The sequence below is a fragment of the Nymphalis io genome, chromosome 19 (assembly GCF_905147045.1).
Source record: "Nymphalis io chromosome 19, ilAglIoxx1.1, whole genome shotgun sequence".
NCBI classification, from domain to species: Eukaryota; Metazoa; Arthropoda; class Insecta; order Lepidoptera; family Nymphalidae; genus Nymphalis; species Nymphalis io.
In genome coordinates this window covers 1,858,466-1,872,607 of record NC_065906.1, presented here as the reverse complement: position 1 = coordinate 1,872,607, position 14,142 = coordinate 1,858,466, and the positions used below count along the sequence as shown (strand labels likewise).

The 14,142-nt window shown below is 35.2% G+C and overlaps 2 protein-coding genes across 2 annotated transcripts in view; one reads left to right on the top strand and one right to left on the bottom strand.

Annotated features, from left to right (window-relative positions):
• LOC126776196 (eIF-2-alpha kinase GCN2) overlaps positions 1 to 4,551 on the top strand; it is a 33,163-nt gene extending 28,612 nt beyond the window's left edge. The window contains exons 25-28 of the mRNA XM_050498495.1: positions 231 to 319; positions 1,135 to 1,253; positions 2,068 to 2,249; positions 2,724 to 4,551. Coding sequence (XP_050354452.1) covers positions 231 to 319; positions 1,135 to 1,253; positions 2,068 to 2,249; positions 2,724 to 2,871 — 538 coding nt within the window. The 3' untranslated portion in view covers positions 2,872 to 4,551. The remainder of the gene's footprint in view (positions 1 to 230; positions 320 to 1,134; positions 1,254 to 2,067; positions 2,250 to 2,723) is intronic.
• Positions 4,552 to 5,073: 522 nt separating this feature from the next.
• LOC126776197 (sodium/calcium exchanger 3) overlaps positions 5,074 to 14,142 on the bottom strand; it is a 167,874-nt gene continuing 158,805 nt past the window's right edge. The window contains exon 9 of the transcript XR_007669938.1: positions 5,074 to 5,187. The gene's annotated coding sequence lies outside the window, so the exon portion shown is untranslated. The remainder of the gene's footprint in view (positions 5,188 to 14,142) is intronic.

The window sequence follows — 14,142 nt, the reverse complement described above, 5'->3', positions numbered from 1 at the left end:
TGATTATAATTTATCTCGTGCTATACGGTTAAGGAAAACATCGTGAGGAAACCTGCATGTGTTTAATTTCACTGAAATTCTGCCACATATGTATTCTACCAACTTGCATTGAAGCAGCGTGGTGGAATAAGCACCAAACCTTCTCCTCAAAAACGGAGAGGAGGCCTTAGCCCAGCAGTGGGATATTCACAGGCTGTTACTTTACTTTTTTATTAATAATTAATTCGCAGAGTACGAGAACACAAGGTTCCAACTTCGAAAGTGATTGAATTCGTGAAACAAAAACTAAGTCCTGATACAATTCGGAATCCAGATTATAGTGAGTAGTGTTACAATATAATATAATAATAATAATATCCTGGGACATTTTTCACACACGGCCATCTGATTCCAAATTAAGCTTGTACAAAGCTTGTGCAATGGAAACCAGACAACTGATATACTACATATACTATTTTTTTTTTGTAAATACATACTTATATAGATAATTACACCTAGACTCAGGACAAACAGACATGTTCATGCACACAAATGTCTGTCCTGGGTGGGAATCGAACCCACAACCTTTGGCGCGAAAGGCAAGTATCTACCAACCAAGCCAACCGGCCCGTCAATAATAATATTCTGCATATTCATTTAATTACATGCGATTTTATGATTCGTGTACTTTGTTTATCTACTCTTTTAAAATTCCGCAGTTCTTTATTATCTGCGCACAATATTACATTAAAGATTAAATTTAAAAATAAAATAAAATAAGGTATATTACTAATTGCAAAATTATATGGCTTAGTATTTTGTTGATTATAGACTAGGGAAAAAGGATTAACAAATGAGCGTATTGCCGATGTATGTATGTAAATTATGTAGTAAAGGGGGGAGGACCTTCTCCTCAAAGTGGGAGAGGAGGCCTTAGCCCAGCAGTGAGATATTCACGGGCCGTTACTGTTACTGTAGTGTTAGGCATAAGGGGGACAATAACATCTTAGTTCTCAAGGTTGGTGGCGCATTAGTGATGTAAGGAATGGATAATATTTTTTTGAGCGCCTATAGAGGGCATATTAACAGACTGTTACTAACGCCATCTATCGGTACTATATTGTAACATTGTCTTGAATTGTTTTTAATCAACAGCAAATCGAATGATTAGCTGGACGGAATGTGAGAAATCGAATGGTCCGGCGATATCGGTTACCTTCATAACAGCCAGCGAAAGAATAACCAAGAGCTTTAAACGGCAGTGCGAAGTGCAGGTTCGTTTCACTATAAATATTTAATATAATAAATAATTAACAAAGACATTTCATTGGAACGTGAAAAAGTTATTTATATTTTATAAAGTCAATTCTTATTTTAATCGCTTACGGTTATTGTTCCATAGGACCACTTATGCCAAATAATGTAGTTTTCACTTGTATGAGTGATATTTGTGATATCTGTGCCTAGAACTCAAGGTTTCTTAATATAAATCCAGAGAATTTACTAACTCATGTCGAAAGTCCAAGCAGACGAAACGTATACAAGTATTGTTATTTTATTTATTAATTATTTGAAAATGCACATCTATAAAACATATAATAAAATTCAAAACAATTAAGTATCAGCCATCTCATATATGTACCATTTACAGTATACAACACTGATTATTGAATAGTTACTGTCTTTTTGCTTGATAAAATTAGTTGTACTACAATTTTTTTTTTGTATAATCATGTAATTTTACTATTTAATTAACTAAAAAAACCTAATAATAATAATATCTTGACACATTTTTCACACACGGCCATCTGATCCCAAATTAAGCTTATACAAAGCTTGTGCTATGGAAACCAGACAACTGATATACTACATATGCTAATTTTCTTTTGTAAATACATACTTATATAGATAATTACACCCAGACTCAGGACAAACAGACATGTTCATGCACACAAATGTCTGTCCTGGGTGGGAATCGAACCCACAACCTTCGGCGTAAAAGGCAAGTATCTGCCGACCACGCCAACCGGCTCGTCAATATATTGTAAATAAATATATTGTAAAAATTAAATAACAATTTGTTATCAGATAAACAACCAAATAACGTCCACCCTGGTGAACCTCGGCCTGCAGCCCGTGCTGAGCCGCGTGCGCGTGCACGTGTTGGCGCTGGCGTGCGAGGCGCCGTGCGTGGCGATGTTGGCCGCCAACCTTTCCGCGCCCGTCGACGTGCTCTACCTGCCGCATGCCTTCCGGCCTGTTTGTGAAATGTAAGCTTGCCTATATTTTATATTAATTAATAATGTATTTCCTATAAATATTTATAGTACGTATAACCCATATACGGTAATATTTAAAATTTTAATATATTTATATGGCAATTTTATCCAAGACGATAGAAACACTATCACGAGGTTACTGCCTTGATATATGAATATTATCAATTTTCAATTAAAATCCACGACATTCGCTGGATCATAGAAAATGCTCTATAAATTTTACAAAGCTTCTTTAACCTTCGGTATATATGTTTAATTACATTTTAAGTGCAAACTATGTCCGATTATTGTGTCTGCCTAAATCTTTAATATAGGTTGCCTGGAAGAGATCAATGGAGATAATAAAGCCTTGCATACATAATGATCGGATGATAAGGCCTTGCATACATTATACTGGTTCCTCTTTAATATTATTTAAATAAAGACTTAATAAATAAATAATGTATACGATACGCATTGTTCCAGGTACATAAAACGTCAGAACATTCTCGAAGAGGCTCTGTGTGAGTTGACGAATATCGCGAAACAGAGTAACCAAAGTCGATCCGCGGACGAGACTCTATTATACGCTCTATATTCAATACCAGATTCCATATGTCGGCTTATAACTTGATAAATGCTTAGCATTTATGTGTTTTGGAAAAAAAATACAATTGTCTATGCGGAGGAAGTATTTGAGAAAATTATTGGAGATAGTGAAAAAATAACATATATTTTATATTATATGTTTGTTTAGAACAATTGGGACGTGTTGTGTAGAAATTTTGGAAGAAAATTCATCTTTATAACGACAGTACTTTTTCCAAAATATTATGTAATTGTAAATAATATATATTACATAATACGATTGTGAATTATCTTGTAAATGCCTTCATCCCATTTATTTGGGTTCGGTGTTGTGCTATTTATTTTTTAACCACTCTTGATAATTTACTTTTACAAATTGGCAACACGCTTCCAAACTGAACAACAATTACATTAATTTTACTACTGAATAGAAAGCTTTCAATTCATTGTGTCATTACTACAGACTTATAAAATAAACTTAAGTATAAGTATTATATTAGTTGAATTAGCGATTATTATTTTCGAACGATTTTGATATTTTATTTGTCATTATTTCATGTCATACATAAGTTTTGACAGTTAATTTGCATACTTATGAGTATTATAAATTTTAGTTGAATTGTCGAAAATAATTGTCATGAGAGATTTTACATTGTTTTAAATTATTATTTTAGATTAAATACTGATATTTCGTTATTATTTCTCTTAAATATTTCTTTTGCAAAATAGTAGTTGGATCCAACATTTGTCATGCCGGATCCAATCTCTCTAGTATACTAAATTAATTTGACTGAGCTTACGGTATTCTCTCTAAAAATGTCTATAGACGTGCGAGATTAAAATTATAGATTATACTACTGTCTATTAATTTTATATGAAACAGATTAAAAAAATAAAATCGGTAAGAAAGAACTTTTATCAGTATACGAAGATTTTCGTTTCAATATGTGACTTTCATGGGTTCGATTCCAAAGGGTAGGGTTGTACGCCCTACTGCGTAGGACTGTCAATAAACGCGATAGCGTTACCCATTCAAATAAATAGTGTACGTATGATTAATGTCAAGTCCCTTTGTACATAACTTAGACGAGTGGTAGAGCTTTGTGCAAGCTCGTCTGGGTAGGTACCACCCACTCATCAGATATTCTACCGCAAAACAGCAGTACTTGGTATTGTTGTGTTCCGGTTTGAAGGGTGAGTGAGCCAGTGTAATTACAGGCACAAGTGTAATTACAATTACAACACATCTTAGTTCCCAAGGTTTGTGGCGCATTAGCGATGTAAGCGATAGATAGAGCGGTATAAGATTAATAAATAATATGAGTATAGATTTCAAACTATCAAGCGAATGTCACGTCTGTTTAAACAATAATGCGACTTCTCTGGATAATTGCAAAGTCTTGTAAAGTATGAATATAAATCTCTCGGGTGTTGAAGGTTGAAGGTAACTTTCCATCAGGTGAGACTTCTGCTCGTTTGCCCCCTCTTACATAAAAACAGAGTATTTTAGAGGAGAATATTTTTACAATCGAAAAAAAATCGTTATTAGTAAAATAGTAATAACCATATTCAAATACGTCAATGTAAAGATGTCAAAAAAAAATTCTTTTAAAATTCGAACCCGTTCGATATCATCGTCTGCCAGTCCCATCATTTTCGAACTAATGGATATGAAGAAATCATTTGTAATTTATGATTATTATTTATTTTTAGCACTAATATGTAAATATTAATCGTCAAAAATAGTTTTTCAATATTATAACAAAATATAAGAATATTTCATTGATTAAATCAATCGCATAAAAAAGAATGCAAGTTATTGAACAGTTCTTAATTGTACTGGTAATAAATACATGGCATATGCTTTTTTTAAAAGTATATTTTTAAGATTTTGTAAAAACCTATTGCTATATTTTCAATTATAATATTTTAATACGTATTTTTATTTTGTTCAAGAACTTTTATTTCGCGAACGACAATTTTGTGTTTTTATTACAATAGTCGAAAAATTGCGATCGTTAAAATTTCATTACGCGCTAGTGGCGTGGCGGATGGGTGTTACGATTTGATGTCACATATATATTTTTTCAAATTTATGTCGCAATGGTGTGCAATGTAATTCCATTGCACTTTTATATATGTTCTATACTAAAAAATTAGATGACAATTTTTTTTATAATAACTGAAAATATTACCAAACCAATATACATAAAGCCGAGATGGCCTAGTGGTAAGAACGCGTGAATCTTAACCGATGATCGCGGGTTCAAACCCGGGCAAGCACCACTGAATTTTCATGTGCTTAATTTGTGTTTATAATTCATCTCGTGCTTAACGGTGAAGGAAAACATCGTGAGGAAACCTGCATGTGTCTATTTTCATTGAAATTCTGCCACATGTGTATTCTACCAACCCGCATTGGAGCAGCGTGGTGGAATAAGCTCCAAACCTTCTCCTCAAAAGGGAGAGGAGGCCTTAGCCCAGCAGTGGGACATTAACAGGCTGTTACTGTATACATAAAACTTATATCAAAATATGCAGTGCATTTCGGAGAAGGTTTTAGTGTTTTATTTTTATATAACTAGCTGCGCTTCGCAGTTTCACCCTTTCAGTTAAGATGATTGATGTGACAAGCGTGAATTTTACGTTCTTGTATTACAGCCCCGACATCTGTTGGGCCCTTGCTTGCGGGCTAGGAATTGTGTTAATAACGGTAGAAAAGAGGTTCGATTCTATGCTCATATTATTTCTTTTTTTATTTCTGTTACTCTATTTGAATAGATAATAAAATATGTTGAAATTAATTTGTAATTATATTATAAATATATTATGTATAAAATGTCTGTCGAACTAGAGTTTTTCATAGTATTTATTAATTGTGTTATTGTAAATAAAATATTAAAAAGTTACATAACTTATGTTTAAAAAAAAATTAAGAAAAGTTTTTAAAATAAAAAATACTATGAACTATTTTGTATGGAAGTGTTTGTAATATAAATTTTATATATTATTATGTGTTTTATTTATTTCTTTCTAAACTTATTTCTTCGTGGTAGGGCTTTGTGCAAGCCCGGTTTGGTAGCAACCATTCATCAAAAATGCTACCGCTCGATAGCAAAACTTATTATTGTTGTGTTCCGGTTTGAAAGGTGAATGAGCTAGTGTAGTTACAAGGGACATAACATCTTATTTCCAAAGTTGGTGGCGCAACAACTAATACTGTGAACAGTAACAGCCTGTAAATGTCCCACTGCTGGGCTAAGGCCTCCTCTCCCTTTTTTGAGGAGAAGGTTTGGAGCTTATTCCACCACGCTGCTCCAGTGCGGGTTGGTAGAATACACATGTGGCAGAATTTCGATGAAATTAGACACATGCAGGTTTCCTCACGATGTTTTCCTTCACCGAAAAGCACGAGATGAATTATAAACAGAAATTAAGCACATGTAAATTCAAAGGTGCTCGCCCGGGTTTGAACCCACGTTCATCGGTTAAGATTCACGCGTTCTTACCACTGGGCCATCTCGACTACTGTGAACGCTGACTATAAATAAAATAAAATAGAAAACAATCTTAATATCCAAAAGTATATTCTCACTTAACAACTATGATACAAGTGGTGTAAAGGATATATGTACTGGTGGTACCGTCGGTATCGACCCCAAGTCCTTAGAGCAACTATGTTTTATAATTAAAGAGACGATCAAAGAGAGAAATATAGCCATTGTGGCCCAAAACATCAGAACTAGGCCGAAGCGAGCTCTCCTCCAAGGGAACTCGCCTCTCGATGCAAGCACATCCTCATAGCTGAGAGGTCTGTAACAAGGGAAAATAAATTAATTGTATTTTTTCCTATTCTTGATCTGAATCAAGAGTCCTACCTAATTTGGGAGCTGGATAGATTGGAAATATATCATGATATGCCCGTCATCTCATCAGCAATTCTACCGCTAAACAGCAGTACTTAGTATTACTGCGTTCCGGTTCCAAGAGTGAATGAGTCAGTTTAATTACAGGCACAAGGGACATAATATCTTAGTACCCAAGGTCGGTGGCGCATTGGCGACGTAACGAATGGTTAGTATTTTTTACATCGCCCAAGTCTATTGGCGGTGGTGACCATTTACCATCAGGGAGTCCATTTGTCGATTTTTTTTTTAACATATGATAGAAATTGCTTCTAAATACTGTATCAGGGCAGTAGAAATTAATTCTCAGTACCGTGTAAATTATATAAATTAAATAAAAAAAAGCCCACTTATACTTAGATTTGAGATACTTTAATGGTTTTATAATATTTGTGCTATGTAATTATAATAATAACAGTGCACGAGTCTAAATAAATTTTAACACATGCTTATCCCAAACATTGGGAAATTCTATATGTCCTGTCTAACCCTGCTAGCAGATATACTGAATCGGAAATTGGGGGTCACGATTTATGACGTTTTAAGTCAATTGGTTATTCGTGATTTATCGTATCATTTGCTGGGATTTTTCATTCTAATCTGAACAGCTGGATATCCCAAACCTCCAACACAGATTAAATGATTCTGCAATGTTGTAATTATAATACTTTTTTATTAGATATTTACGTAATCAATAAATGCTGAGTAAGTTATTATGAATAATCTAAAAAATCTATTATATTATATATTGTTTTTTATTGCTTTGAAGAACTAAAGAAAAATAAGAAAAAAAACATGTACCTGTAATTTCTGAACTGAATGTCCGAAGCAGTCGGAGCTAATAACGGTTGCCGTTCACCGTCCATTGTTGGAATAAATCACACAAGTTCTATTTTACAAAATTAATAAATACCAAAATATATTTATATAAAGTAAGACGAGTTGTTCTTATTGAATGCAATAACAAATGAGCATTGAACAAGTAAAACAATAAATATGACACTATACTGTCATCGATAACAAGACTTATTCATCGCCTCGGCCTAAAATACAAGTATTAATTACTCTCTTTATTAACATTATATATAGACTTGATAAAGTAAAGCTTTGCACTTTATACTGTGTGAATCTATACTAATATTATAAATACGAATGTACCCCTGTTACGCTTACACGGCTAAGCCACTGAACCGATTTTGATAAAATTGAGTATAAGGCAAGCATGAACTCCAAAAACGGACATCGGGTACTTGCGTATACCTAATACTTTCCACTCTCCTCCTACCACGTGGGCAAAGCCGCGGGCGATTACTAGTTAAATATAAATGTTATAATGCTAGGTACTTCAAAACAAATGGTGTTATTCATAAATTACTAGGATTTTGTGCAAGCTCGTCTGCGTAAGTACCACCCACTCATCAGATATTCTACCGCAAAACAACAATACTTGGTATTGTTGTGTTCCATTTTGAAGGGTGAGTGAGCCAGTGTAATTACAGACAAAAGGGACATAACATTTAAGTTCCCAAAGTTGGTGGGGCGTAAGCGATGGTTAACATTTCTTACAATGCCAATGTCTATGAGCGTTAGTGACCACTTACTATCGGGTGATCCATATGCTCGTCCGCCTACCTATGCTATAAACAAACAAATACAATTACTAACTTTGACAATTAGTATGTGCTTAGAGTATCGAGTAATGTTAGTTATTTTTCAGACAAGATATATATATATAATTATACTATATTATTTATTTACAATTAAACTTATTTGTTAGTTTAAATTAAAAAAACTATTGCTAAACTGGCGCTTATTTAGCCCAAAGGCTGAGTCTAGCGGTACAGAGAGGCAATAGTGCCAGCGCCTTGGGTACAATGCCACAGGACACTCTTTTAGACGGCGTGTTTTTGCTTTAAATTTGTAATGTGTATTTCGTTCTTTTAATTTTGTATTTTTTAAACAATTCTGCAGATAATAAAAAAAATGACAAAACTATATTTTTTATTATTTCCCTGCATATTTATATACTGTTTCGTCTGCCAAGAATCCATTGACGATCACATTTTTTTGTATTGACGCGAACCTAATTTATAGCTAACCATTATACCATGCGTCAAAGTATATTAATTATACAATTAACCTATTTCATAAACAGAACAAATCATTAATAAACGCTTCAAAAATCTTCTGTTAAAGACTTATCAATATTGTTCTTCTACAAAATTCATAACGATTCGTTACGCTCAGCTAGAAATTACATTATAACTTAATTACAGCCTTCTCGCCAGCTGCGATTGTTCACATGGCTGTAAAGACAAGAACCGTTGTAAATAATATCGTGGCTCGCTATTTTATTAATTGAGACATCACTTTGCAATGCATTGTGTAGGGTGGGTTTTACATTGCTACAATTTTTTTTTAAATATAATGTTTATATAGTAATGAACATATTGTATGAGATTTCATCAACAAATTTCACCTCAATTTTGAAGGTAGGTGTGGGAAAGAGAAGAATAGAGAGACGAAGAGTACTGAAGCTAAGAACTTACAGAATATGGATATATGTTTTCTTTCTTTCGGAAATTTATTTTTAAAAACCTTTATTAATTTAATAAATGCTTCTTTATTTTCCGATAAATTGCTCCGTTTTAAAGTTGATTCATAAGTAGTTCAATGTTCTTTACTCAATTCTTCTCACTCATTTGCTCGTGCGGATTTATTTCTTATTTATTTGTATAATTTATAAGTCAATGCGTTAATTTTAAATATCTTCAACTGCTTGTTTTTCAATAAAATAAATAAAAACATTTAAAATGTGTATCTAAATTGTCTTTCATAGTATATGTGTTTTTTCTATAATACATAGAAGAAAATATCGTGAGGAAACCTGCATGGGTCTGTCAAAAATCTGTCAGATATTTATCGACTTAAGAAACAATATAATAAACAAAAATTATCAAAAGAATAACAGGCCAGTTAAAACTTTTTTAAATATAGATATATCAATTAAATTGTATCAACATTTACTAGTAAACCATATCATTGGATTCCAGAGACAAAGTAAACTGTACCAACTGTACTAATCTCCCACATCGGGAACTCTGTAACTCTGCAAGTTTGGAATTATGTGGTCTGTGAGCCAGAGCGTCTCAATTCATATTAGTTTGTAACTTAAACTCGTATCTGTCATGTCATGTGAACTGCTGTTAGCTCGGGGTTTATAATGCAAGCGATTTGAATTTTAACCTTATAAACCTCAACAGGATAATTATTACGAATTAAATCAAAATTTATAAAAATAAATCGAGATGGCCCAGTGGTAAGAACGCGTGAGTCTTAACTGATGATCGTTGATTCAAACCCGGGCAAGCACCACTGAATTTTCATGCGCTTAATTGGAGATTATTATTCGTCTCAGACAATACGGTGAAAGAAAACATCGTGAGGAAACTTGCATGTGTCTAATTTCACTGCAATTTTGCCACATTTGTATTTCACCAACCCGCATTGAAGCAGTGTGGTGGAATAAGCTTCATACCTTCTCCTCAAAAAAGGTGAGGAGGCCTTAGCCCAGCATTTGGACATTCACAGGCTGTTACTGTACTGTTATAAAAATAATTTCAATGTGTTTGGTTTTTGTTTTTGGTCGTAACCATCTTATACTTTTTTTTCATTGGCTCAATGATTGTTATTCACTTAATGGCGAGGCAGTCTACAAATTCATAATCGTCAGTGCTATTCTGTAAAAACTGATATCGACTCGAAGTTTGATCCCAGATTCAAAGTCTAAGTCAAAAATCTTTATTCAATATAGAAACGTTACATTTGCCTATTTATTGTCATAAATCTACCACCGGTTCGGAAATAAATACCTCAGACCTGAGAAGAACCGGCAAAAGAAACTCATTCTGTACGCCTATAGCCTTACAAGCTAGCTTTATATAAAATTTATATTTATAGCTTATATTTCATTTTATTGCTAAGTTACAGGAACTTGTTTTCAATAAATGTTTCTTATAATATATACAAACCAATTAGGAGTTAAGCTGTGAAAGATGCAGGGTCGTCGCAATCGGAAGTAACTTCTGATATTATTAATTTAATATGAGCGTTTACAGGCATAAGATATACCATCTAGGAGGCTAGTAGATATTTACGGTAATCACTAATTTGTTTTTAATTCCAGTATATAAATAGAAAATCATACGTTATGTTATAACATAGTGCATAGCCCGCGTTATAATAGAAAATCCAGTTAAAACTTAAAACTAAAAGATAAACTTATAAGTAACGAAAAAAAAAATTACTTAAATTTATAGAAAAAATTTACAACCCTTCTAATCTAATCCATAAATATCTAAGAACAAAACTAAAAAAATTGCAAGCTTTATTAAATCTTACAACTAAGGGATAGGTAACCTTAAAAGTGATAGAGTAGATGGAAGGCAGGTCGGTAGGGAGCCGACGGTGGAGTGCCACCATTGTGGCGGAGGAGCCGTGGATACGGCAGAACACACGCGCGTAGAGTGCCCGGCTTGGACGGAGCCTCGCGCGGTCCTATCCACGGCTGTAGGTGGGGACCTGTCGCTTCCGGCCGTCGTCGAGAAGATGGCCGGAAGCGAAGAGATCTGGGCGGCAGTGTCCCGGTTAAAAAGGAGGAGGCAGAGCGGGAGCGGGAGGACGACGTGGACTCGCTCCCGCAACGAAGAAGGAGACCTCTTCGACGGCGACGTGCCTTCGCAGGCCGGACGCTGCCGCAGAGTTAAGCTGTGGTTGGCGGCGGAGCCAGTTTGTTGATCCGCCGCGGGGCTTCAAGCCCTGACGCCCAGCCTCCAGTGGCAGACTCGGGGGAGTCCGTCACGTAACAGGACGGAGGCACAGAGAGGTGGGAGGCGCGCCCTAACATCCTGGCGCGCTCTCGAGATGGGTCGCCTTATGGCGACGACCGCTGGCGGGGTTGCGGTTGTAAGTCACAACGTTCCCGTGACCCCGCCGCCTTGCGGAGAGACGGAAATCCGGGGAGGTTTTAGTGGGTAGGACGGTGGCCATCTGCCCCGTGAGTCCCACATACCCGTCCCGGTCCCCCCGGACCGGGCGCCAGGCGTAAATGCCTTTCCTCCCCGTAAAAAAAAAAAAAGATGGAAGGCAGACTTAAGGCCCAGAACCCTGTCACCACCGATACCGGGAAAGAGGGGGCAAGATGGGAGAAGATAGAAGTTGGTCTAATAAGGCTGCAAAAACACATGAGCAGCCTAGGAAACCAGCTGGACGTTCTACGGCAAGAGGTTGACAAGATCAAAAACCTTGTCGTTGATCTTCCTAAGCCTCCCGAATTCACTGCCCCCCCAAACTCCTGCGATAGACATCTCAGGGAGAGCTGAAGCAGACAATGCAAAACATAAACAAAACAAACAGACGAATAACCCAACTCCAAACATAGAAATAATGTCAAAGAAACTGGACATAATGTCATCCAAGTGCGCGCTCTTAGGAACGCAAAACTCAAAGCCACCTCACCCCCAGGATCGTCCCTGGAAACCGAATTAGCGGTCAAGAAGGTGAAACAGACCCTCGACACTATAAAGCAGGGGCAAACAACAAAGTTGAGCAACCGTGAAAAACCGGTCACGGTCCCACTAGCTTTTGCTCAGGTAGCAGCCAAGCCGAAACTCCCACAGCTGCCAAACCACACCCTGATCCTCTCACTGATCTGACTTGGAGCCACTGATGGGACAGCAGCTCCGAAGTTCATCGCGGAGCAGAATACCATGCCTTCATTACCAAATCCTCAACACCGGCAACGTACTGACCTTCGAAACTTATCGAGGAGAAAGGTCGTAACACACCAGATGGACGTGACGCTGACCAGCCAATTCCTGGTAGGCAGAATGGAAGACTGGAGGAGAGTCAAAGTAACGTATTATTATTATTATATATTCATTATTATCTACTAAAACTAAGACAAAACGAGTATCATCTATACTTGTTTTGTCGTAGTTCTTCACCCATCACAATATGTATAGCAGAAGGTCACCCTACTCCGTAAAATCTGGACAGCGCGATTCAAAAAATTGACGTATTAAGCACACCGCCATCTATGGGTTAATGGCCGCAACATATATTATAACATCAAAAATTATTGGTTTTGGTAACTCGCAAATAGCCATATTAACTTTAAATACTATTAGTATTAGTATTTTTATTATTGAGATCCTTTGATTGAATTACTATAATTACTATTTGAGCATAATAATAATATTATATGATCTGTGATAATACTCAAACAACTTCCAGACAACAACAATCACATGGCCATATTAAAATTAATAAACAACAATTGAATACTGATTTACTCCAATCTTATATAGTAAGCGATTATGCTTTTATATTCTAATATATATAATTATATATTCGATGGTAGATTACGTGTTGGTACCATTTACTTGTGTACCATAATTCCTTACATAGTTCGAAATATCATAGTTAATTTGAACGCTCATAATTGATTCACAGTAATTATAATATTTGATTAATCAATTTGAACAAATATATAATCGAATTAGCTTTACGTGTTTACATTTGAAACGTGTGCAGTACATATTGTCTTTCAAATTATCCAATTCAAACATGAGGAAGTCCGCGATGGATTAATATTTGGGTTAGTGTGGTCTTTCAATTTGTCAATATTATTTTTAAGTCGTTAATAGCTGCGTAACGCGATGTTAAACGTTACTGCTCCACCCCGTGGCTCGTAGAGTGATGTTATTTGTTGAAGTTTTTCAATAAATCTAACTCATGAGTTTCAAGTCGGACTTGAAAGTCTTGAGATCAGCACGTTCGATATAGCAAAGGCAGTCTGAGCAGCTGATGACTATTACAATCAGCAAATGGTCATCAAAACTATAAATAAATTCAATTATAAGCAACAATTGTTGAAAAGAATAGTCATGCTGAGTTTCTTTCGTCGGTTCTCCTCAAAGCTTGGTGTTATTTTCTGAATCAGTGGTTAATTTTGTTGTATATTTAATCATTTATTTTGGACACGCTTTGTCAATTCACATTTGTTGCAAGGAGTAATTGTTAACACAATTCTCATTATCAGATAGCGACTTCATTGCAAAATGTTTCTACAGTTACCCGCTCTCATTACACGTAATAGCACAATTACAAATTGTAGTATTTAGTTTGTAATTTTAAAGAATTAGCCCTAAACTTAGATTTGTGCTCAGTAAATTGGGCCAAAATAATCTTTGATTAGACTGTTAATACATTAAAATATGTAAAAAAATAATTAATTAGGTTTATTTCATAATAAAATAATATTTAAACATGATTTAAAACCGTGGATTTCGTATTTGTTTATTTTCATATAGGAGACAATTTAATTATGTATAGTTAATTAGGTATCTTGA